Source organism: Rhodamnia argentea, chromosome 5 (assembly GCF_020921035.1).
Source record: "Rhodamnia argentea isolate NSW1041297 chromosome 5, ASM2092103v1, whole genome shotgun sequence".
Taxonomy (NCBI): Eukaryota; Viridiplantae; Streptophyta; class Magnoliopsida; order Myrtales; family Myrtaceae; genus Rhodamnia; species Rhodamnia argentea.
Genome location: NC_063154.1, coordinates 21,523,639 through 21,549,723, shown reverse-complemented (window position 1 = coordinate 21,549,723; position 26,085 = coordinate 21,523,639). Strand labels below are relative to the sequence as shown.

The window sequence follows — 26,085 nt, the reverse complement described above, 5'->3', positions numbered from 1 at the left end:
CCTACATGGCAAGATTGGCGCTAACGTGAATTTTTTAAATATTTTTTTGATATTTTAAATAATTTTTAAACATAATTTTGAAAAAAACCAAAAAATGCTTAAAAATTATTTAAAATATTAAAATAATATTAAAAAAAGTCCAAGTTAGCGCTAGCCGTGTCATGTAGGACAATCAATATCTACGTCGGCGATTTTTGATCAAAATTGGCCGGATTAACTCAATTGGTAGAAATATAAAAGATTTAGGACTGAATTGGCAACAATATAGAAGGTTTAGGACCAAATTAGCACCAATAAAAGGTTTCAGTCTGAATTGGCACCAATGCAAAAGGTTTAAGACTGAATTGGCACCAAAAAAAGATTTAGGACTGAATTGGCACTAATGCAATAGGTTTAGGACTTTTTTGACACTTGTCCCGAAATCGAACATTTTTTTTTTAATTTTCCAATCAGCCTACGTCACCGGACATGTGTCATTATTTGAGTGGAGCAATCATGTCACATAAGCTGATGATATAGTGATTGCTAATCACTAAATAATTTCTCCTCAGAAAGACTCGATTTTTGATATAATATGCGATTGAGACAACCTTCGCCCAAAAATGAGAAGGAGCTTAACTTTCTATTAAAAGTGTTCTTATAAAGAATGATTTTTCCTTTCAACAATTCTATTTTGCTGTGGAGTATAAGAGGAAGACAAATTGTGCCGAACACCATTTCAATCACAAAAATCCGTAAAGTATTGATTTTCAAATTCCCCTCCATGATCGGTTTTGATGCTTGAAATAGAATATCTTTTTTCATTTTGAACTTTCTTTGAGAAACTTTCAAAGTATGAAAATGCATCACTCTTATGTGTAAGAAAGAAAATCCAAGTATAACCAGTGTAGTAATCTACAATTACCAGACAGTACTTTTTACCTCCAATATTCCGGGTTCAAATAGCTTGAAAATACCCATGTGTAAAAGCTGCAGAGCACGGTTAGTGAAACTTCATTTATTTATTTGTAAGAATTTCTTACTTGTTTTTCAAGCGTGCATGCTTCAAGAGCTTTGTTTTTTCAAACTTGGCATTCGGAAGTCCTCTCATAAGTTTCTTCGAAGAGAGCTTCAAAATTTGTTTGAGGTTTATGTGTCCCAGTTTCTTGTGCTAAAGTTCTGGGTCATCCTTAAGAGATAGTAGGTATTTCACATCCTCGGATAATGTATCCAGAAGATACATGTTGCCAAGTCTTTATCTTGTGAATGAGCACTTGTTGTCCCAGCTTATACTTGAACAATTGTCTTCTACGAAAGATACTTTGTGTCCATTATCGCATAGCTGGCTTATGCTTATGAGATTGAAATTCAATCCCTTGACCAATAAGACATCATTGATAATAAGATTGTCAATCTTCATGGTTCCTTTGCCAGCAATTGTTCCTTTATTATTGCTGCCAAAGGAAACGCTTCCTCCATCAAACTTATCAAGATTGATGAATATCTTAGAGTCTCCAATCATGTATCTAGAGTAACCACTATCAATGTACCACTTATTCCTTCTTTTCATTGGTACCTACGATCATCAAGGAAATTGAAGTTTACTTTGGTACCCAAATCTATTTGGGCCTTTTAGGGTTAGAGGAATTTGTAAATCTAAGAATATTTCGAGTGGATTTCCATATTTTAGGACAACTCCTAGAATGCTTCGTGTCCCTCATATCATACGAACTGTTTTGAAAAATGATTTGTATTAAAATTTAGAAGATCTTTTTCTAAGCCTTTCTTTGGCTTTAGGAAAATAATTTTTCAAATCACTTTCCTTTTGAAAATCAAGTCCTGATTTATTATAGTAAGGGACTTGTAAAGAAAGAATATGTTGCAACGTTTTTTAGCCGGATGAAAATCTTTTGTTGATATCCTAAATTTCCTTTTTCAAATAACCAGTCTCTTTCTCAAAAGACTTTCTTTCCTTTTTTCAAAGAGACATTTTCTTTTTCCAGCGAATCTCTTTCCTTTTTCAAGGAAACATTTTCACTATTTAAGGATTGAATCCTAGATTTCAACTGCGTATTTTCAATAGAAATGATATTAGATTTTTCCTTAATTTGCAAAAATTTGCTTTCTAGAAAACTTATTTCATCCTTTTGAGAGACATCTTTCCGATTCAAACCGATTACTTCCTTGTTTAATTCAAAGAGCCTTTTAAGAGTAGCTTTATAATTTGAACACAATTCATCTATATAATCGGATACCTTAGGAGGGATTTTCAGATATGTTACCTCATACTCATCTTCTCGCTTGGCTATAAAACAGATGTTGGCATATTCTTCATTACTTTCACATTCCGTATCGCTCCAAGTTTCTGTCTTCAAGGCTTTGTTGGATTTCTCATCCCTTTCTTTCTTCTTTAACAAAGGGCAGTTTGGTTTGATGTGTCCTCTCTTTTTGCATTCATAGCAAGTGACATCTTTGCTACCATCTCTTCCTCCGGATGATCTTCTTTGGTCACTTTGTTTGACATCTCTTTTATCTTTGAAATTTCTTCCTTTCTTAGCTGTTCTTCCGAATCTCTTGACCATGAGTGCTAGTTCCTCACCGTCTTCGTCTTCGGGATCCGAAGCATCAGAATTAGAGTTAGATTTCAAAGCAATTGATTTCTTACCTTTTAACGTTGTTTCTTCATTATTCTTTCATCTTCGTAGGACTGAAGAGTTCCGATGAGTTCGTCCATTGATGGAGGTGATATCCTTTGAGTTTCTCAAATGAAAGTTTTGATATTGTCCCATTCCTTCGTGAGTGCCCTTAGGAGTTTGTTAACTCGCATCGGTTCAAAAATGGGTTGCTCATGATAGGTGAGGCCATTCACTATCTCATTAAATCTATCAAACATATCCGTCACTGTTTCACTGGGTGTCATTTGAAAACTTTGTACTGGTCAAGAAGGATATTGACTTTAGTCTCCTTGACTCTGTCTGTTCCTTTATAAAGTTTGTCCTAAATCGCTTTTGACGAGGAACAATCTACAATACATTTATATTCAGTGGAAGATAATGCACTATAGAATGAGTAAATAGCTTTAGCATCTAGAGCATCTCTCTTTGCTATCTCAGTAGCAATTAGAGTGGCAATGGGAGTAATGTTGGTATTATCTCCTGCATTTGTCCCGCTTGAAGTGCTTGCGGTTAAATTTACGTCTCTTTGAACAACATCCCAAATGCGGGGATCCTAGCATCTACGATATGCCTTGAATTTATTCCGCCAATCATTGTACTCCTTTCCTTCAAAGTATGGTGGTCCGTTATTGCTTCCATCTTCAATCTATGAGGAGAAAAATTGCTAGCCATAAAGATCGTTAGCTCAAAAATAATAACACTTCAATAAAATATGAGCACCGGGTTCTGATACTAATTTTTTGATGCTAGCGTTATCACCTAGAAGGGGCTGAATAAGTGTTTACAGAGTATTTTAATAAAAAATTACGGAATTATAATCAAATAAGCTCAAGGCTTGAATCTTAGATGATTAGCACACATAAGATTGCAAAATAGGCAGCGTGCACGGTTTTACTATCACAAGATATAATCAGAAATGAGTAAAGGATAGAAAAATTCTACGGAGTATTTATGGTGGTTCGGATTTGTTCAAGGCTACGTCTACTTCTTCACGCTGATAGCTAATTTGCTGGATTCCACTAGTTAATTACTCGGAGGTTACAATTCGGTGATCTCTCTTGAGACGAAGGACTCCACACCTAACGCTCAACACTCATGTGTACACCTCTAAGTATTACAGTGAATAAATCAAGGAGAATATGTAAAACTGAATTTCTCTCAATCTTGAAATTTAGAATCCTATTCCCTCTTACGCCAACCGCTGTTCTCTCCGACTTTGAGATGTCTTTTATACTCCTCCACCTCCAACAATCCATTGCAAGGCCTCTAGAGGATCACTCTCCAAAACTTTCCATTTGGACGAGACTATATCCCTAAAGAAGATCTCATAGCTATTGAGGGTTGTCAAAGAAAGTATTCGCCGTTGGATCCAATCGTCCATACAATTATGATCTTTAGTTTCCATAGATGGAGTTCTTTATTAGGAAGGTCACACTCGTCTCCCTTAATTTGCGTCCTTGATAGATCATCAAGACAAAGAATCTTCAAGAATAATTTAGCTCGATTACTAGCCGTTGTAATGATCAATTTAATCATCTTTCAATATCTCTATTGATATTCTGGTCGTTGCGCATGAAATGCTTCTCTCAGAGCTTGAGCATTATTCCAAAGTCTGAGCTCCCTTACTCAACGTATGATCTTCACATAGTGTCTGAGTCCCTCAAAATAACATTTGAGCTCCTTTTTGCCAAATTCAATCATGTGTGTCCCTACACCTTTGGACAATCTACAAAACAAGTATTTCACCGCATTAACCCGGATCAAGAGCACATGGATTGTTTTGTCAATTCCAAAATCATTCAGGATTTTTCTCAACGTGTTACCACTACGCTTTACTGCCGGCCACGTGTCACTCTACGGTGACACGTGGGAGCCACCTTCTACCATGTCGACATGTGGCCTTGGCCGCGTGTCCTTAGGCAGCCAGGGTGCTTTTTTGTGCTTGGTCGCCACCTTGTCCCCGTCCTGTTCCAATTTTACATGTATATAGTCCTGCCGTGCCCAAAATAAATTATATTACGTCACCTCGTCATCTTGTTTTCACCCCATAATTATCCAATAATGTTTCTAGATAAACAAACTCAATTTTTCAGGTCATCACAGGGTTTGACCTTGCCCAAGACCCGACCAGGTTATTTGACCTATTCAACTTTTGACCGTTCATCGATCGGATTCATCATTGGTTGGACCGGCTTTCCCCACAGGTTGGACGTTTGTGCATTCACTGCAGGCGTGGCGTGTAGCGCATATGAGCTTCGACAAGGGCGTGCTTAGTACCACCATATTTTCATGCTCTACATCGTGTTATATTTATATAACATATTTGATACTTTTAAAGGTATAAAAAATGCGTACGGAACCCTAAATAAGTGTATTTTTTTAGGTATTATTTCATTTTTACCTGTATTTTCTTATGATTTTCGAAATACAGAACATTGCTTGCATGTAAATGACCACTTACAGTTGCATGGTTCATAGATAGGCGTGTGTAAATTTTAACATGCTTGCAATTTCAGTTCAAAAACAAACTCGAAGTAGGAGATTTATCTTGGATTACACACTTGATTCAAAACAACACCATATCTATTTCCGTGTATGACGCTACATCTTTACGAATTGGAAGCTCCTCATCTGCCACCTATGCAGTATGAGTGTATGAATTAGAGGGCATCTACAAATTGAAGTGTAGTACCTGTAAATTTCTAATTTGACCAATACAGAGAATTTAGTTCCCCTTTTTTTTGTCATTCTAATGGATGAGATTCAATTAAGGAGTACGTTTTCTTCTCAGCCACCCTTGTCCTCCAATCGAAGCCTTTGCCAAGAAAGGAGCCGCTTCGCTGTCCGATAAGCTCCTTGACCAGTCAACTCTCTCCGACCTGTTAGCTCCAGGACCAAAACACTTGTATTCTCCGTAGTACACATTACTGCACAATGTAACAGTCACCCAACAAAAGCAAAAGAGGTAATCAGACATGTGAAAAAATGAATTTGGGGCTGGGAAAAAGCGCTAAATTGTGAGATTTTAAAACATCTTTTCTTGAATTTTTTCGCTGTTGGTCAAGCCAATTGAAGAGATAGATTACAGAGAGGAAAAATTACCACAAAAATTCCTAAACCTACTATAATTGTGCCAGCTCAATTCTAAACCTTTTATATGTATGTCAATTCAGTTCATCCGGTCAATTTTAGCCGATCCATACTAACGTGGCACCGTCGACACCGACATTGACGTGTCCTTGCCCAGTGCTAGAAAGAGCATCCTAGACCTCACCAGCCCTAAGTCCATAAAAAAATAAAAAAATGACAAAAGAATTAAAAAAAATATTGAAATGTTATTTAGAAAAAAAGAGTTCATGTGAGGCCAATTTGGCCGGATGGACTGAATTGGCATTAATGCAAAATGTTTATGATTGAATTGGCACAATTGCAATAGGTTTAGGACTTTTTTTTGTAATCCTCCCATCACCGAGCACACTAATTCAATTGATTTGGGTTGTATGACATCAAAGATCACAACCGAGAATTTAATAATATGCCCTCCAAAAAGTATATGGATATGTAGAGGTATAAATAGGAACCTGTGCTTTTTCTGGTCATCCCAATCCTCCCAGCCTTGGGGCAATATGGCACTAGACAAGTAGGAGTGGGCAAACACAACCCGTGAGTACTCGCCCCATGGCCTTCCCAGAAACGAACCATTCACTCCTGTGATCTTGCATCCCAGAAACACGTAGCCCGTGTCGTCCGTCCCCGATTGCCGGTGCTGTGCCGTGATCGCCCCGTTCTCTTGTGAAATCGAGTGCACGTGGCATTTCTACGTGATTGACCACATAATCGTCAACGAAATAGAGAGTAAAGACGAGGCAGAGAAATTGAGGAACAAGATCTATCATGGTTCTACCTTAAACTAGAGCTATATCCATCAGATTATTTCATTATAATTAGCACATCCTACTTCTGTATCGTAACTCTCAATTCCACTTCCATATCCTAGGGGCTGAGAAAGCCCTCGGCCATTCAATAACTATACATAGGAGAAACTTAAACTACTTATAAAATACGGATCCAATCTATATAATTCCTCTAGCGGTCGGGAGGAGCTGCTCTTGCGACCCTCCCGAGGCTCTCCCGTGCCCACTGGGGAGCAAGACCCTGTACCTTTTGTCGATAGAGAGTACAAGCCACATCCAACAATGTTAATTAACATGCTAGTGATTAGTAACTGCACTTAATTAAATCGTACTCACTTCGAACAGCGAAGCTGCATCCCCGCAGATGAAGTCGGTCCCGCCCTCGATGTAGCAGTTCCAGTAGTAGTGTCGCCCGGCGTCGTCCAGGAGAGTGTCCTGGTAAGACAGGAATTGGCACCTGTAGAACGCAACCTGGTCTCCGGCCACCCTCAGCGCAACTGCTCTCTCACCCACCCCGAACGTGTTCTGGATGGTTCGACAAATTCAAGAGCCCAACTTGAATGAACAGTTTGCTTAGTACGAGAAATGGTCAAAAGGTCACTTTGGCTTGCGTGTTTGAAATTCTCAAAGCACATGGAACGGTCGCAATAATTTGCATCAATGACTAAATTACGAAATAATATAACAATGTAAATGTTATCAAATCTATGTCTACGTCATTCTGTTTAAGGCCTTAAAAGGGAATAAATAGATGGAATGAACCTGAATCGTAAGATCTCTTCCGATGAAATCAGAAGCCAAGATCGAAACCGTGGGGGAGTCGAATATCCCTCCGCTGTCGCTCCATGTGATTATGGTGTTCGAAGATTTCGTGCCGCTTAAGGTGATGAAGGGCTTGTTCTCTGGCACAACTATCTTCTCTCTGCAACATCGTACTCTTGAAGATTAATTATAAGAATCCGAATAAATAAGAAACTTCAATTTTGTGTCGAGCAATTCCCATTACAATAGGTACAATCTTTGCGTTCCCCGTCATGCAAGATATGGTGCGTCTTTTCATTCTTATCCCCTTTGCTTATTATTCCCCAAGATTCACATCAACATGAGAAAGTGTGGACAACCTCCTAAGGCAAGTATTGAACCGACCTGTATGTCCCGGGCTTGATCGATATGATGACCTGCCGAGCATTGCCTGAAGGAACGGCATTGATCGCATCCTGTATCCTCCAAAAATCTCCGTTCCCCGACTGGTCCACCACCACGCGAGTCGCTTCCGACGCATCACCCCCCCTCGAACCATTGTTGGCTCTACATATCCACGGATAAAGAAGGATGGCTAGCCCCACTAACACAACCATGAAACCTTCGCGCATCTTCATTCTCCGGGCAAGCTGCGACCGCTCCGGCGGACTAGGTGTGGAGATAGAAAGAGTTGAAAAAGCCACAGTGGGTTTTTATATCAAACCAACCACTTGGAAAATTAAAACCGGGTGGACCAAACCTGCCTCATATGGTCGTGTTGCGCGCAACAACTTCCTGCCCCCTCCAAAGTTCAACGAATAGGTGACCCGTCGAAGATGATCTCTCTCTAAATCAAAGTTTCTAAAATCAGTGCCAATGTCATCGTCTTCATGCAATAGTGATCTGCGGAGAGGAAGTTCGAGCGGTTTAACTTCTAGCGACCGTCTATCGCCATCTATTTTCAATTGCAAATTGCATGCATGCGTTACCGTATCTTACGTTAATAATTTAATGCAATGGTCTCGTTGCTCTTGATTGATCACCATCGGTTTTGGAATTACGTAATGCTTAATGATTACTCTACCCACCAAACTATTTGTTTGAAATTTGATTCGCAGCTATGCATTGTTGGGGGGAATTGGTTTGGCAGTGAAGAAGCTGTAGGCTTACGTGAGCGTGAGGGACGCATTTTTTTCACTAAAATATGTTTATGAGGGTTGTTACATCAGATGTTCCAAGCAATTGAGACATATGCGTCAAGTGATTGGTTTATTCAATCAATTAGTATGATACATGTTGTTAATCATTTACTAAACATGTTGGAGATGGTAAGAAAGATCGCTTTTGTGTTCTTAATATTTGTCAATCCTGCAATTGAGAAATGCCAAAATTGTCAAATTCTCATTAGTTACTACACTTTACCAAAAAGGGAGTTCGTTCTTTGACAATAAAACTTGTCTAGGAGCGGAATGGTATGATGATAATTCATCTTTGATTATTCGGTGCATGTTGGAGAGATTATGTACGATCTCATATGGGACTGATTGATTTAGCGGTTAAGGAACAGATACATGCATGTAGATGAGGGGTGGGCTAATATTTATCACATAATGTACCAAATATAGTGAAAAACATACCATTACAAAGTGAATGAAATATATGAGGCAATGCTTGATGGCCCAAATACTGTTGTATTATCAATTCATAGGCTGAGCACGTATCGGTTTGATAATAGCTCATGGTGTTGAACGGCCAGTGTGGATCATTATTTTTAACTGCGAGACGTGATGAATATGTATGTTACAATGCACACAATAGATAGGCTCTGGTCTCCTCTCGCCTGCTTATTCCAAATACAACCAGGTTAATCCATCAAGCACATATAAGGGAAGAGAAGGAGAGGAAGACCTAGTCGCAACTTCATATGCAACTTCGTCCATATTGATCAGTTCAAATATGGTGACTCGCTAAAACCAGTTGCTTGATTTTGATTTAGACTTAGGTATTCTAAACGAGATTTTCAACATAGGTTCCCCTGTGCTACAAAGTACAAAAAAATTGAGTCTCATATTTTGGCTAACAGCCTCGGTTTTGTCTTAAATTTGATCTGATTCTTGATGTTAGAGGGTAATACACATAAATCCAAAAGCTAGATAGGTTTTCTTGTCATAAAAGTATGCAATTACCTACAGATGGAGGTGAAGTCAAACATTCAACCGGAAGTACTAGTATGATCAAAATGGCGTGTTAGCAGAAACCATGAAGCATGCAATTTTTGGTAGAGGAGGGCTTGGGCAAGAAGTCAAAAGACAGATGTTCTGAATTCAATGTTTGCCCCCCACAAGGGGTTGGTTGCTCGGTTGTTGTCCAAAGAAGCAGAAGACCTGGATCCATTAAAGCTGGCGACTCCATGATAAACAAGTGTTTTAGCTCAAAGACAAGACGTCGCGATTGCGTAATTTGTTCATAATCCGTACGCAAGTGAAGGGAGATCTGCCCACCAAAAACAAACACTCTCCAATGGAAACAGATTATTCAAAGATTGGAAATCTAGTTATCGAGATCATCATGAAGGGGGAATTCTCCAAAAAATGTTAAATATGTTGCAATTTGGGCAATTCATTTATAAACTTTTCAATTTTACCAATTGAGTCTTCAATCTTTTGACACTTTGTCAATTGAGTCCATCCGATCAATTTTAACCAAAAATCGTTGACTTCAATGCCGGTTGTGCCATTTAGGATGGCGATGCTGACATGAACAATTTTCATAATTTTTTTTTAAAAAAAGAAAACTTCAAATTTTTATGATTTTTTATTTTTTCTCTTTTTCATCGTTTCTTATCCCTTTTTTTTAATCAAGGCCAGTGAGGGCTGATGACCCATGAGGGTCAGCCAGCCCTCGATGGGCTTAGCAAAAAAAAAAAAAAAAAAAGAAAGAAAGAAAAAAAAAACACTCATAAAGTTTAAAAAAAACATAAAAAATTGTCCACATCAACGATTTCTAGCTAAAATTGGCCGGATGAACTTAATTGGCAAAGTGTCAAAAGATTTGGAACTTGGTTGAAAAAATTAAAAAGTTTAGGGCTGAATAGGTTTATGACTTTTTAGACGATTTTTTCCCTTTGAAAATATACCTAAATTTAGTATTGGATTATTTTTCATATAAGATTCATTTAAAATGGTATGTTATAAGTCAGTTTAAAATCTGTTTACAGCAGGTTGGAATTGAATACATGCTTTTGTCTCTGTTCATGTTGATATAAGTCAAATCTAGGAAAATTATAAAAAAAAAATCCTAAATATATTGCAATTGTATCAATTCAATTATAAACCTTTTACATTTGTGCTAATTCAGATCTTTTCGGCCAACTTTCGCCGATCGACGCCGACGTGATAATTTTGAATAATATTTTAAATAATAACTTTCTAATTGCTTATCAAATATTGCCTGATAATCGAGTTCACTTGACTTTCTCGTCCAGATAATCGCAATTAAAGATGTACCTAAAAGTGTAGCCGTTAGTTATTTATTAATTGATTTCAACCCGGGAGCACTAAAGAAACCACTATGCTTTCAATTTTGGATCGGGCTGAACGAAGACAAATGGAAGTCGTTGACCTCATGCGACCATAGACCTAAGGGTCGTAGAAGGTGGGAGACCTCCTTGAGCTCAGCGAATTGATGTAGGTCGCGACCTCTGTGTGCCAGAGAGAGCCAACGTTGGGCGGGTAGCGACGAAGCGATGATCTGGCGATGGGAGAGGCAAGTGATGCATGGCTCAAGGGCCAGAGGAAATTATTATTTGCTCTGTGTTTCTCATAGGGATGATCGGTTCCCGGGTGGTTCTGTTTTCACTCAAATATTGGGAACCGGACTAGCTTAGTCGGGTTCCGAATAGGCTAATGGGCGATGGCCATGCGTCCACCTCCACCAAATCATCATTCTGCCCATCCTCCATCCGGAGAACTTTCCCGTGCAATGACAAGGTCAACAATTAAGTAGGGATAGTTTAGACCAAAAAAGAAGAAGAAGAAGGAGGGATAGTCTTTTGGGCCTGTTTTGTGATATTTCACCGAATTTTTGTAGGAAAAGTGTCAAAAAAAGTCTTAAACCTAGTGTATTAGTGTCAATTCAGTCCTAAACCTTTTGTATTGGTGACAATTACGTCCTAAACCTTTTATTAGTGCCAATTCAGTCCTAAATCTTTTACAATAGTGTCAATTTAGTCCTAAAAGTTTTGCATTTATGCCAATTGAGTCAATTCTGTCAATTTTGATTGGAAATCACTAGCATGGACCTCAATTATCCTATGTGGCACGGTTGGCACTAACGTGGATATTTTTTTTAAATTTTTTTTTAAATTTTAAATAATTTTTAAAAATAATTTTGAAAAAAACCAAAAAAAATGCTTAAAAAATTATTTAAAATATTAAAATAATATTAAAAAAAATCCAAGTTAGCACTAAACATGCCATGTTGGACAATCGATGTCCACATCGGTGATTTTCTATCAAAATTGGCCGGATTAACTCAATTAGTATAAATATAAAAGATTTAGGACTGAATTAGCAACAATACAGAAGATTTAGGACCGAATTAGCACTAATACAAGGTTTAGGACTTAATTGGCACTAATGCAAAATATTTAGGACTAAATTGACATAAAAAAAAATATTTATGACTGAATTGGCACTAATGTAATAGATTTATGACTTTTTTTGATATTTATCTCGAATTTTTATCGAGATTGAGGCCCAGGAGTTCTCATTCCTAGGGCCCAATAGTTGGGTTTTGTTTACGTCGCTAACAAGAAAAACAATGGCATTCTCTGCCTGTGTTTTTGTGCGTGTGTGTGAACCAGAGTGACCTCGTTCTTGATTTGAGGTTGATGGCATGAAGATTACCTTAGATTTGAGAGGAATCTTAAATTCAGAAATACGTCGTTAGGCTGCTATTTTCGAATGTCAATAATGCATTAAAGTGTTACACCGGAGAATATATAACCCTTCCATTTGCGACCATTTACCTAAAGGAGTAGGGTCGTGTACAGAATAAGCTATGACACAATGTGACTTGAGATCAAAAGCCAACAACCATCTCAATTCAAACCCGCGGTTCTGATGTCCGTGCATTTGAACACTCGTTTCATTATTTCTAAATGGGATAACTACAAAGCGGTCTTTAATTTAGTGTATGGATGCCAATTCGATCCTAAAATGTTTTATTTTGCCAATGTAGTCAACATGTAACCACCATTGTAGAGCACAATGCGAGCAATCTCTTCCTTGGGCTCAAGCCCTCCCACATAAGCCCGCTTGGGCCCACCCAAGGCGTACGCTATATAAGAGCAAGTTGATATTTTTCAATCCTATCTGTTCAGGCTCGCTCATTGATCAACTCTAAACCGAACTAGCGATCTTAAAAAAAAAAAAATGAAGGATCCAAAATAAAATTTACGTGAAAATTGAGAAGCATTTTCGGTATTTTCGTTAGAATTAGTAAACCAGGAAAGGAAGGAAGGATATTGGAAAGTTGTCTATCAAAAGAAGATACACTTGGGATAGAACGGAATAAGCTATTCTTGATCTTACAATATTGATCATCTAAGTAAGTCACAGTACAATCTCAAGAGTTTCGCTGGTGAAAGTCGACGAGAAGAAAAAAAACTGAAGAAAATTTATGAAATTGGCAGCATTTAGAGTTTACTGAAAATTACTCTTTGATCCCCCGGATTTTTGGGTGTTTAATTTGGCTCGTTTGCCAATTCAAATCTATAGACTGTTAATTTTCCGTAACTATTTAAGGGGAGAATTACCAAAAAAAATTATAAATCTATTGCAATTGTACCAATTGAGTCATGAACCATTTGTATTCATGTCAATTCATTATATTCAACCTTTTTGATCGAATCCTACGTGGCGCGATTGGAGCTGATGATGAGTATTTTAATAATATTTTTCTAATTTATTTATTTATTTTCTTTCTCTTTATTTTTTTTCTTTCCTTCCTTCTTCCTCCAGGTGGTTGTTGAACCTCGGTGATCGGCCAAAGGTGAGGACCTCACCGGCCTCTAGCGAAGCTCGCCCACCCCTAACGAGGCTCGACCTCGCCGACCCTCGCCTTTGGCCGATCGCCGAGGTTCGGCAACCATCTAGAGGAAGAAGGAAGGGAAGGAAAAAAATAATAATAAAAATATGAAAATAAAAAATAAAATATTATTAAAAATTATCCATGTTGGTGTCCGCTATGCCATGTAGAATGGTTGGTGAAAATCACCGATTGAATAGGCACAAATGCATAATGTTTAATACTCAATTGGTAAAAAAAAATATTTAAGACCGAATTGGCACAATTATAATAGATTTATGACTTTCTTGATAATTTTCCATCTATCCGAACTGTATAGCCAAATTCAATTTAAAACTTGATGAAACAAATATAAAGTTCTAGGTCCACTTTGTGTTTAAGTACTTCATAACATTTTCATTCAAAATTTAGAGTGTGCTTATGTCGGAGAAAACTTCATAATAAAGAAAAATATATTTTCTCTTTTTCAGGTTAGGGAATTTCTAACTTTAAGCATGCCCATTTTATTTTTTTACAATAAATGGTTTTCCGTCAACTGATTATTTTTTGCAAACCAATCACGCAATGATCCATTATACTAATTTGCTGAAAATTCTTTCACTCCAACAAACACACCCTATATAGAAATGATCGGTCTACATTGACTAACGTAACATTCATACAAAGATGAAGTTTAGTATCTTATCAATAGTAATTCCTCCACATATGCAACGTCGGCATCTTTATCTTTGATTGCGGGCAAATGAACGCTATGAAGATCTATAGGAACATTTGTAGCATTTCACTCAGAAAAAAAAAAAAAAAACCGTGCATATAGGCATCAGCATGGGACATTTAACAATCCGTGTGGACAAAAGCATTTTCTTTGGGTCTGGGAAAGATATACAACGTTCAATTATGGTCCGAAAATATTACAACCGTGTAAGGACCAATGTTATCAATTAGAAAAAATACGGTGGGCGCACTAAAATTGAGCAATGCCAACTGGATAAGGACACGAAAAGCATGATTTTTCTTTTAGGCTCCGATTGTTTCGCAAAAAATGTAACTTTCTAAAAATTGATATTATATTTCGGTCATTTGGCTAAAATTTGACAATTAACTGGAAATTATTTTATGTTGTTTGGTATGGAAAACCTGAATAGATATTGCACTGTTCGGGCACTAGTACCTTTCTCATTGGCAACTACGGGGCGTTAGAGTCTTGAATCTGGCCATAGTGGACATCGACCTAAGCATAGGGATCGAGGCAGAGGCACGTGGGTCTTGGGCCAGGCCTCAATGGATTCGAGCATGGGTATTGGGATCTCGGGCCTGTCATTGGCGAACCCGGGCACAACTTTGTTGACTCTAGCGCGATGATTGTGGACTCGTACTCGAGTGTTGGGGATCCGAGCTCGAAAATCGAGATCCTGAGCTCGGCCTTTGTGGATAGGCTTGGGTGTTAGGCCATTGGGCATGAGCACTAAGGCTGCAACCCCAGCCTTAATGGACCAAAGGGAGGGCGCCAGGGGCCTGGGCTCGGGCACTAGGGTGCCGCGCTCTACCTCATTGGACCCGAGCGAGGGTGTCAGGATCTCAGCATGAATACCTTATTTTGGCCTCGGTGGACCCATGCCTAGCGCCAAAGACCCGGTCCTAGATATTGTGGACCCGAGAACGAATGTTGGGGTTTCCATACTCAATCGTAGAGTTTCCGGTTCAAACGATGATATCTAGTCAAAATTTAGAAAATGGTTTTCGATTTTTGACTTGGAAAGCATTCTAAGCAAACCGAAAACTAGAAAATGAGGAAAATGATTTTCCGGAAATTGTTTCCGCGAAACAACCTGGAGCCTTAAAGGATTTACAAATTATGATGTGGGCAACATTTCGGTGCCGACTACTCAATTTCCGACAAACTTTAGAAGAGACTTGGTTGAAGGACACTATCCATTTGTTTTGCAAAAGACGAATGATTAGAATCAAAGAGACAATAAATGGGGGTATAATTCGACACCCAAAATAGCATGGGGGCCGAAAGTGTAATATTATCTTTTCGCGAGGACGGGGAGGCAAATTATTCTCGGAATCGTGACCACACAGAAAAACCAGCTTCGTCCCACTCTGTGGCTATATAACGGCGAGGAAGGCGAGACCTAGAAACCCTAATTCGGCGATTTCGCGGGCGAGAGCTTTGCGGGGCAAGAGGGCGACGACTCATTCGTGCTCGGTCATAGGCCGAGACTCCGAGATGAGAGCACGAGCCCCGTTTTCTTCAGCGTGTGAGTTTGATTTGGGGAAGAGGGTGCGATGAGGATGAGATTCACATTATGATCTCGTTAATCCGATGGTTCTCTGTGAGGACAATCTCTCTATCCATTCATTCATTTCATTGAGCACCTTCATCTTCTTCCAATTTTTTTTTTCAATTGATATTTGCGATTCTTTCCCTTATTTTTGCGACTTTGTCATCGGTACACGTTCATTTTCCCGATCTCTTGCCATTTTTAAGGTAATTAGTTCAAGGAATTTGGGGGAAATTTTCGTTTGACATTTTTGAAAAGGAGGAGCTTCAGGAGAAACATTTGATAACCAGAGTCATTCTTTGAAAAAACCCGTGTAAGTGAAGTTTCGGTTATAAAAGATACGGATAAAAAGATTCATAGTCGGTGGTGGCCGGTTCGACGGAACCGCCGGTTCCGGTTCAGGAACCGGCGGTTCCGGTTCCAAAAAAAGGTGGAACCGGAACCGGCCCTTGAAGAGCCGGTTCCGGGTTTGGAACCGCCGGTTCCGGGCCGGTTCCGGTTCCGGTTCGGAACCGCCGGTTCCAAAGCCCAATTGCTCTTTTCACCCAACTTACTTCCTGTTTTTTTTTTTTTATTTTATAAAACCGGCCCGGAACCGCCGGTTTCGGGCCGGTTCCGGGTTCGGGTTGGAACCATGGGCCCGGTCAACGGGCCGGTTCCGGGCCGGTCAACGGGCCGGTTCCGGGCCGGTCAACGGGCCGGTTCCGGGCCGGTTAATGGGCCGGTTCCGGGCCCACGGGTCCATTTGGCCACCTCTATTCATAGTTGGTATTGGGTATTGCAAGATCTGTATCTCTAATGTTTAATTACTAATTTTCTTGGTTGAAAAAAATTCCATCCAACTAAGCCGAGTATTCGACTCATATAAGATTGAAATCAAAATAAGAAAATGCCAAGAATAGCATCTAATGAGATGTGATTATTCGAAGAAGTCTCTTTGTTGACCACTTCACCAGCATGGTCCGCTCTCCACCGCGGTTTTTTTTTTCTTTAATCGTTTTTACTTTTGTTAATTTTAGCTTATTTTTAAATTAATTTAAATAAAACTATATATAATGAGATTTCCGACCAAAATGACGTCATTTTAGCCATGTCATCGAGAGAGAGAGAAGATATTAGAAAAAACCACATCACCATTTTCCATTAGCCAAGTTGGAAGGATAGGATCCATTAGCTAAGTTGGAGAAAGTTAACGAAACAAAAGTTTTAGGACGTGATTGCACTTTTTGTAAGTTTTAGGACTCAATTTCACTTTCATAAATAACTTTAAGAACATATCTTTTTTTTTTTAATTAAAGGCTATTGTTTGTTTTCGACTTCTATATAAAGCTAAGAAGTTCTCTTCATTGTATTTTTTTATTCCAACATTTGGTGTTAATATAAAGATGGAAGTCCTAATTAAAAACTCAAATTGTGATTCTAAAGATTAAGTTAATAACTAACTAATCTCAACAGCATATACTTAGTAGGGATGTGCAACCGGACCGAGAATCATTTCTAAATTTTGGAAACCAGTTGGAACCGAGTCGGTTTTCGGTTCCAAGTATCTAGGAATCGAACTTATTTTGAAATCTTTTTTTAACAAATGTTACAAAAAAAAAAAACTAGTCTTGCTCGCCTCACCTTATCTATTTTTGGTGTATTGTAATTTCTATTGCTCATATTAGGAATTTTTTTTTTTTTGGTAGATAGTGAGTTTTATTTTTCATATTTTACTTTGAATCAGTTCATTGCTACTCATATTATTTTGCTAGAAAAAATGAAAAAAAAAGGAGAAAAATAGGTTCTGGAGTAATTCTTGGAACCAAACCGAAGAAACAGTGTAGGTTCCATAACGGGTTCCAAGAAAAACATAGCAGGTTTTAGTTTCCAAAAATTTGGAACCGATTATAACAAAGTTGGTTTCAAAGTCTAGGTCCGGAATCTATCCACCTGGCCATGCTCATCCCTAGTACTTAGTTCATTAGCTTTTAATTTTTTTTTTTGTTTTTATTTCATAAACAAACAATTGTATTTTATATATAATGGATAAAAACTCAATGAAGCTCATGATTTTGATTCGGAGAGTCCAAAAGAGTAATAATCCTGGTGGAGAAACATCTCATAAAATATTTTGATGATTTCCAAACTATCCCTTAGTATTTTATTTACCTTTGGTGTGCAAATGTTTATTATATATGACTAAGGATCATCAGACGACCATCGGATAAAAATTGCGCGAATACTGAAGCACTTTCATGAAAATATTCGCCGAGGATCACACAAGATCTGGTCACCGCATATTTGACATCGGAGCTCTAAAGATCAGGTCAAATGAAGAGTATAAAGTCCATAAATGCCAATGTTTCGAAAAGATCAACTCAAGTTGGCCACGCTCAATGGAAAAAGGCAATGGGAAGATTTCTGTCTTCTCCCGAATAGTACACCGCTGTGTCAGAGAAAAGCTAAAACTGTCAATGCAGAGTAGCAGGTCGGCACTTATTTTAGGAAAGTCCCGCTCGATGAAGAGAAAGCTTATCCAACGCAAAGATAAACTGTCTCATCGAACTCCAACGGCTCTTTTTCTTCTCCAAAGATGCTCAAACCGCTTTTTTTTTTTAGGCTTATAAAAGAAGGAGGTCATGAAGGCTAAGGGATAATCGAACCAAGACACAAAAAGCAGATTGCTCTTCCAAGTATTGCTCTAGAAATTGTTCTAGTTGAAAAGCACAAGCATAAAAGATCTTGTGATCATTTGATAACCTTGTAATCGTGCAAAAACAAGTATACATTCTTAAGCGGTAAGGCCGTATCAAGATAGTGCGATTTATCATGTGAAAGATCAGCTCACGATCTGTTTGTAACTTGTAAGGCGGTTTATTAGTGCATTCCAACCCATGTTGAGGTTGTTAGTTGTGTGGAGTGGACATAGGCTTGATATATAAGCCGAACCACTACATATCCGGTGTGCCAATCTTTTCTATCTTATGTCTCCGCTTATACACACCCATATACTATTTAGCAAAACATTTGCTCACTCGATCTTCTTCATATCACCTTTGGTTTTCCACAAAATCCGAAAAGTTTCGAAACAACCTATTCACCCCCTAGGTTGCATTGTTAGCCCCAATAATTGGTATCGATGCTCTGTTGCTTGTTATTTGAAGTGTATTTCTTCAGAGCATAAAGATTCTTATTATGGCTGACATTGGTGTTTTTTGAGCAATGAATCCGCAGCACCTAACAAGCCTCCATACTTTGACGAAAGCAACTACAACTACTGGAAGAACATAATGTTTGCCTATCTTGAAGCCTATGATCGGGAGATGTGGGATGTGATCCAAAACGGTGTTAAAGTTCAAGCCGCTCTTGTTGCACTTGCTGTTCCCGCCACTAATGCTGCCGCTAGAGAACAAGTTGTTGATCCAGTCATTGCCGCAACTGCTCATCTTGAATTGATTCGAAAAAGAGTTGCTATCAATTCTAAAGCTAGACATCTTCTTTATTGTGCTTTATCTCCATTTGAATATAATCGAATCTCTTCTTATGTCTTAGCTAAGCAAATATGGGATTGTCTTCAACTAGTCTATGAAGGCAAGAATAGAGTAAAAGAGACCAAGATGAACGTCTTCCTTGGAAAATATGAAATGTTCATGATGAGTCCGGATGAAACAAGAAGATCTTCACGGACTCTGAAAAAGTGAACAAGCCGCTCAGAGCACTTCCCGATGCATGGATGACCGTGAAAACATCAATTCGAGAAACTACGAAGATCCAACTCATCATTATGGATGAACTCATAGGCACCTTGATGTCGTATGAAGCTGAAGGCGTAAACAAACAAAACCTCACTAAAGGTAAGAAAGTAATTATTTTCAATGCTAACGATGAGAATGTAGGAGGTGAAACATCAGCTGAAGAAGAAAACGATATTAAGATGGCCTTGTTCACCAAAAGATTCAAACCCTTATGAAGAAATGCAGAAACTTCAAAAGTAAGAAAAATCCAAGATCTTTAGAAGAAAAAAAGTCCTTCAAAGGGAAGGAAGAGAGTAAAGGTGAGGCTATTGTATGTTTTGAGTGCAGGAAACTAGAACATATCAAGCTTGACTGTCCACTCCTAAAGAAAAGATGAGGAAGATTCGAAAAGAAGAAAAGGACACTTAAAGCCGAAACATGAAGTGACGCTGAAAGTGAATCAAGTAGCAACGATGAAGCAAATCCCTGTCTCATGGCGTAATCATAAAAAGAAGAAGAAGATGAGGTAAACGATTCTAAACTCATATAGCAAGAGTTTTCTAAAGAAATATTTCTAGAGCACAAAAAGGCCTCACAAGAATTTCAGAACTGAAAAAGGAAGTTTCAAAACTCAATAAACAAAACCTTTTTAAAAAAGATGAGCTCGAGAAACTGTAGAAGATCTGGACAGCTCTTAGAGTGAACGCGACTTTCTATAGGACGAAAACAAATCTTTAAAGGAAGACATTTCAAAAATTAGCATAAATTTCTCCTTTAACTCAAAAACTTTGCCGTACATTCTATCTATTCAAGTTCCTCTTTACGACAAGTCCGGATTTGGACATGAAAGGAGAAATGAAGAGAAGAATCTTTTTTCAAATGTTAAAACAAGGTTGAAACAAGCACCATCTTTTTAGTCTTACAAAGATCACTTTGCACGTCAATTCACTAGATCTACTAGCAAGGAATTCAATTGCTCTATTTGCAATGAACCTGGTCATAACAAGCAAACACACCCAATCGACCAAATGAAGTCCAAAAAGATCTACCGAAGATATGATACGAGACCAAAGACTAACACAAAAGGACCCAAGTTTGTGTGAATACCAAAGAAAACACGAAAATTTTCTTGATTGCAAGTGATACTGAAGAAGAACAAATAGTACTTGGATAGTGCATGTTCACGCCACAGGACGGCAAAAGAAACATGTTCATTAATTTCAAATAGGTGGATAGTGGAAATATCACCTTTGGAGGAAAAAGGAAAGGAAAGACCATTAGTATAGGAATTGTCAAACTGGGAAACTTAGTCATTGAAGATGTTTCACTAGTCCAAGGACTTGGATACAACCTTCTCAATATAAGCCAACTATGCGACAAAGGATACAAGATCAACTTCAAAGAAAACATGTGCATTGACAGATTTTTGCACATAGTATCATCAAAGATAGGAAATGGAGTGAAGATAGATAGATATGTATTGAGAATTTCTGCAAGATCCGCAACACTCAGAATGATGTTCCGTTCAAAGAAAGAGAATTGACTGGTATCTCTAGAAATCATTGAAAAGTTGGAGTGAAAGTAGGCAGTTAATTTCAGGATAGTAGGGTTCATTTAGAGAACAAAGAGTTTGCAAATGAAGTTTGGTAAGAGGATAATGAATTTGCAAACTATTCTTCTCAAAGAATTCAAATTCAACTAGCCTATGTGCCATGGAAGTTCGGCAATCGAGAGAATTATAATAGGTACGATGTTCCTTCGATCCGAATGTGCTATCTACCTTTCCTTCCTCAGCCAGAAATTTCATCACTATAGGCTAAAAATGAGCATAGATCATCTCATCATCATCTTCCCTCGGATGATCACCGACCGATATAGTTTCTGTTTCTTTCTCAGCAATGCCACCTTTTGATCTAGCAGCTTCGATCTCTTCTATTCTTGAAGTTTCACAAACCTTCTCTTCACCCTTTCCAAAAGCCCTAACTTTCTGAAATTCATTCCCTACCTTTGTGGCATGCCTAATCTCTACCTAAGTTCACATTTCACTAAATTTCTGTAACTCTTCCTCATTAAAGAATCCGTTTCTACGCAAAAATTCTTGAATGTCTTGATCAAGTCTATCTTGCAACCTCATTCCCTTAATCATATTAGACAAACCCCATGCTAGTTTAGTTCTCTTATCAATAGGAAGACTAGCATTTTGTTCAAGAGTTTGAATTACCATTTTTGCGACGCAGCTTCGAAGTCTCTTCTTCTTTGCTCCACCACCTCTAGGGGTCCGGTAATGGTGACTTCAATAACTACTCGGCACGCTTGCTCAATTCTTTGATCAACACTTTCTTCCCCTAGGGAGTCTGTGAGATTGTATTGAGTTGGAGCATCAATCCGGGCTCAAGGACCTCAAGATTCCAGTCCGCCGGACCGACGAGTAGTGGTTGAGGGTGCTTCACCACCAACGGATTCTTGGGTACCATTTAAGATTTTGGGAGTTTGTAGAGAGGATTTGGTGTTTTAGGGTTTGAGAGAGAGAGATTGAAAGGATGAGAAGGTTTGAGAGAGGATTTTGAAGAGAGTGAAAATAATTTCTTTTCGTGAGAGTAAAAAAAAATGGTGGTTTAGTGCAGAAGTTTTGTTTTTGCTAAAAAACGAAACCGCTTTTGAAAAATGAGGGATTTTGAGATATAAATTTCATAAATAAAATATTTTGAAGAGATATCATAAATTAATTTTGAAAACATAATATTCAATCAATTCAATCAAGATAATCAAATCACTCATAATATTTTACATGATATTAAGGAGATTGGTTGTGGGCGTACTTCATTTGTTGCTAAAAATAACTACTTACACGGAAAAAATTTGAACAATTAAACCTTGTGTGATGTTGTTTAGATGATGACTTCCTCAGATGATGCTTTTAGTTCCGAAGCCGATCATCTTCTTGCTTTCTTCAAATGTTGCATTATGCTTAGAAGAATTATTTACCTATCTAGAGAACAACTCAAACAGGCATAGCAAGAATACTCAATTCTTGTCTTATATATTCAAAAGTGTTCTTTTCAAGTAGTTTTGTGAATATATAAGCTAATTTATGTTTTGAATCAACAAATTGAATATTAACATCACTATTATGCACATGATCACGAATAAAATGATGTTTAATTTCTATATGCTTAGCTCGAGAGTGCAGAATTGGATTCTCTATGAGGTGTATTGCACTGGTGTTGTCACCCTTGATTTCCACATTTGATGCTTCAACACCACAGTCATTCGGTTGTTGCTTTATCCATAGGATTTGAGCACGGCAACTTTCTAATGCCACATATTCAGCTTCAGCAGTTGATAATGCCACAGTATTTTACTTCTTTGAAAACCAAGACACCAGCATTTATCCCCGAAGTTGGCATGTGTCTAAAGTACTTTTCCTATCTAACTTACAACCTGCAAGGTCAGCATCCGAATAGCTACATAACGTAAAGTCCGATGTCTTAGGATACCATTGTCCTATATTAGAATTAGTTACTATATATTTTATGATCCTTTTAACCGATGACAGGTGAGACTTCTTAGGATCCGATTAGAATCTAGCACACATACACACACTAAAAATAATGTCAGCTTTAGAAGCAGTAAGATATAGTAATGAACCAATCATGCTCATGTATAACTTCTAATTAACCTGTTTGTCATGTTTATCCTTGTCTAGTTTAGATGAAGATGACATTGGTGATTCGGTTTTCTTACGGTTCCCCGACCAAATTTCTTCACAATTTCCTTTGCATACTTCTTTTGATGTATGAAGGTTCCATGATCAGTTTGATTCATTTGTGCTCCAAGGAAGAAAGTAAGTTCTCTTATCATACTCATTTCAAATTCACTATGCATAATCAGATAGAAATTCTTGCAAAGTTTTTCTTTAGAAGAACCAAATATAATGTCATCAACATATATCCGAATGAGCAGGATTTCTTTACCTTCCCTTTTGATAAACAAGGTTGTGTCTACCTTGCCTTTCTCAAAGCCTTTTTCAATAAGGAAGTTACTCAACTTTTCATACCATGCTCGAGGTGCTTGCTTCAGTCCATAAAGAGCTTTTTTGAGTTTGTTTACATGATCCGAGCTCTTTGGATCTTCAAATCCTAGGGGTTGTTCCACGTATGCTTCTTCCTTAACAAGCATAGGCAAGTAATAGTCTGATGGATTCCAGTCTTGCTACTAGATCATATGTTTCATTGTAGTCAATTTCTTCTTCTTGAGGGTAACCCTTTGCAATGAGTCTTGCTTTATTCCTAGTTGCTTTCTTTTTGTCATTCAACTTGTTTCTGAAAATCCATTTGGTTCCAATAATTGGATGATCCTCGGGGTTGGGTACTAGTTACCAAACTTCTCTAAGTTTGAATTAATGTAACTCCTGCTGCATTGCTTCTATCCAACTTTCGTTTACAAGAGCAGCGGGAGTTATATTTGGTTCTTCTTCTAAAACTAATGCAAATGCATTTATAACACTCTTGAGCTTGGACCTTGTTTAGATTCCTTCTTTTATTTGTCCGATAACGAATTCTTTAGGAGGGCTGGATTTATATTTCCAGTTCCTCTTGGACTTGCTACTTTTGTTTTCTTGAGATTCATCTTCATTTTCCTCTTTAGAAGATGTGATATTCTGAATCTCTTCCAAGTTCTGAATAGAATTGAGAGTACTCGTATCCTTAGATGAGAGTACTCATTTATTGATTTGTAAGAATTTTTTTACTTATTTCCCAAGTGTGCATGCTTCGCAATGCTTTATCTGTTCAGATTTTCCATGTGGGAGTCCTCTCACTAGCTTCATGGACTGACATACCAATTTTAGATATCAATGATTCATGCTCAAGTGAACGATAAATGAGCGACATAGTAGTAAGAATATAAGTCCACTTGCCTAGAATCATGTACGAAGAAAGACGAAGCTCGAATTCCATCGGACATGCAGTGGGTATGCTCATCCAACTTCTGTCCAAGTCAGACCCACAAAACTTAATCAACTTGTTGGGAAATTTTACCACATATCCATGTTTCTCATGATCTTATGGTCGCATAGGAGAAAACAAAGCTTAATTTGGCCTCCATAAGAGCTCAAAGGAGCATTTTCTTCTTGGGCGTGCGCAGAAATCCGCGAGCGAGAGATAGAGCGGTGGGAGTCCATTTAATCTTAGCTTTGCACCATCCAAGTGCACGTTTCCTCCTCCCATGTTTGCACATGGCCCTCTAGCTCCTCATTTCCCCTTTTGTTTGTTGTTGGTGGCAAAAGATTCCTCATCATGATTTCTTTGTGAATTTTAAACCTACCCGCCAAATGGCAAGACCTCTCTCACCCATTCCACTCCAAGCTTCCACGACCATTTTCCCATTCTTGGTCTGCCATCACCTCATTTCAATTCTGCTCCCTCATGTCCTTTTACTTTCTAGGTAATAACCATGCTTAATATTTTAATGGAATGGAACATTTGGCAGCTCTCTTTTTCAAGTTTATTACACCTGTGCATGGCTATTACCAACTTTCCTTGCATGTTCACCACGTCCCTCTTCCACCTCTTCTCTTTCTTTTCAAGTTCCTTTTGGTGGACAGCACGAGAAGCCAAGGAAAGGTGATATCTCTCATGTACATTCTCATGCAGCAGCCCACTTGTCCATTGAAGTTTTGTGACAGCTCCCTTCCCCCTCCTTTCTTTCGCTCAATGGATTGTCACATGGCATGTCTCTTGTATCCACAGCCCTCTACATATACATGGCAACATCACTTTCTTTTCTCATTTTGGCATAACACCATTGCCGCTCATTTACCTGGTACTCGAATTACGGTGTCCTACGTCAAGCAATAAGAAAATAAGATGAGATGTGACGTGACGTAATGGTGGTTGCGTGAGGCGGCGGTAGAAGTCGGTATGGGGGAGAGGGAATATGCGTGAGAGTAGGGGAAGAGGAAGAAAGAGAGAATTGATGGTTATGGGAATTGAAGAAACCATGCCCCTATTTATAGTAGTTTCTTAGCTTCTCTCATAAGCTTCGTAGCTTCCTTTATAAGGTTCTTTGATAGTGACTTGATGTTTATCCTTACTATTAATGCTTAAAAGTGACTTGATGGTTATCCATTATCATTAATGCTTGAAAGCGACTCGATGCTTATCTGTTAGAAAATTAACTTATATGTTCTTAATTGACTTGTCCTTGACTTAGATGTTCTAATTGACTTGATATGGACTTGTATATTAATTCTAAAGATATTACTTTGCGTCATGATTTCTAATACGAAATTTTTGGGAAAATTTCTTAAAGAAGTAAGATAATGGCTTCTTCGATAAGTTTCGGGGTAAATTTCTCAAGAAGTTACAAGATGACATTCTCGAGAAGGTACGAGATAGCTTCTTTGTCAAGTTTTCTATAAATGTGAACACATTTATATCATCTTGACTTTGTCAATCCTTTAGTGTGAACTCATTTATAGTTTGTTGACTTTATAAATCCTATTGTGTGAACTCACTCATAATTTGTTGACTTTGCTAGTATTATAGTGTAAACTCATTTATAGTTTCTTGTCTTTGTTCTTGAAAGTGACATTGATCTTATCCTAGCATTAATTACTTGAAAACAACATTGATCTTATCATATCATTAATTACTTGAGAGCGACATTGATCTTATCATAT

The 26,085-nt window shown here is 38.0% G+C and overlaps 1 protein-coding gene and 1 non-coding gene across 2 annotated transcripts; one reads left to right on the top strand and one right to left on the bottom strand.

Moving 5' to 3' along the window:
• Positions 1 to 5,227: 5,227 nt before the first annotated feature.
• On the bottom strand, positions 5,228 to 7,996 carry LOC115737218 (putative pectinesterase 11). The gene is made up of 5 exons (XM_030669244.2): positions 7,715 to 7,996; positions 7,331 to 7,490; positions 6,905 to 7,093; positions 6,236 to 6,471; positions 5,228 to 5,581 (listed from the first exon to the last, which is right to left on the bottom strand). The coding sequence occupies exons 1-5, from the start codon at positions 7,945 to 7,947 to the stop codon at positions 5,422 to 5,424; spliced, it is 978 nt and encodes a 325-aa protein (XP_030525104.1). The 5' UTR covers positions 7,948 to 7,996; the 3' UTR covers positions 5,228 to 5,421.
• A 7,691-nt stretch (positions 7,997 to 15,687) lies between these two features.
• On the top strand, positions 15,688 to 15,779 carry LOC115737264. The gene has a single exon (XR_004015001.2). It is a non-coding gene; the product is annotated as a small nucleolar RNA U30 (small nucleolar RNA).
• Positions 15,780 to 26,085: the final 10,306 nt, after the last annotated feature.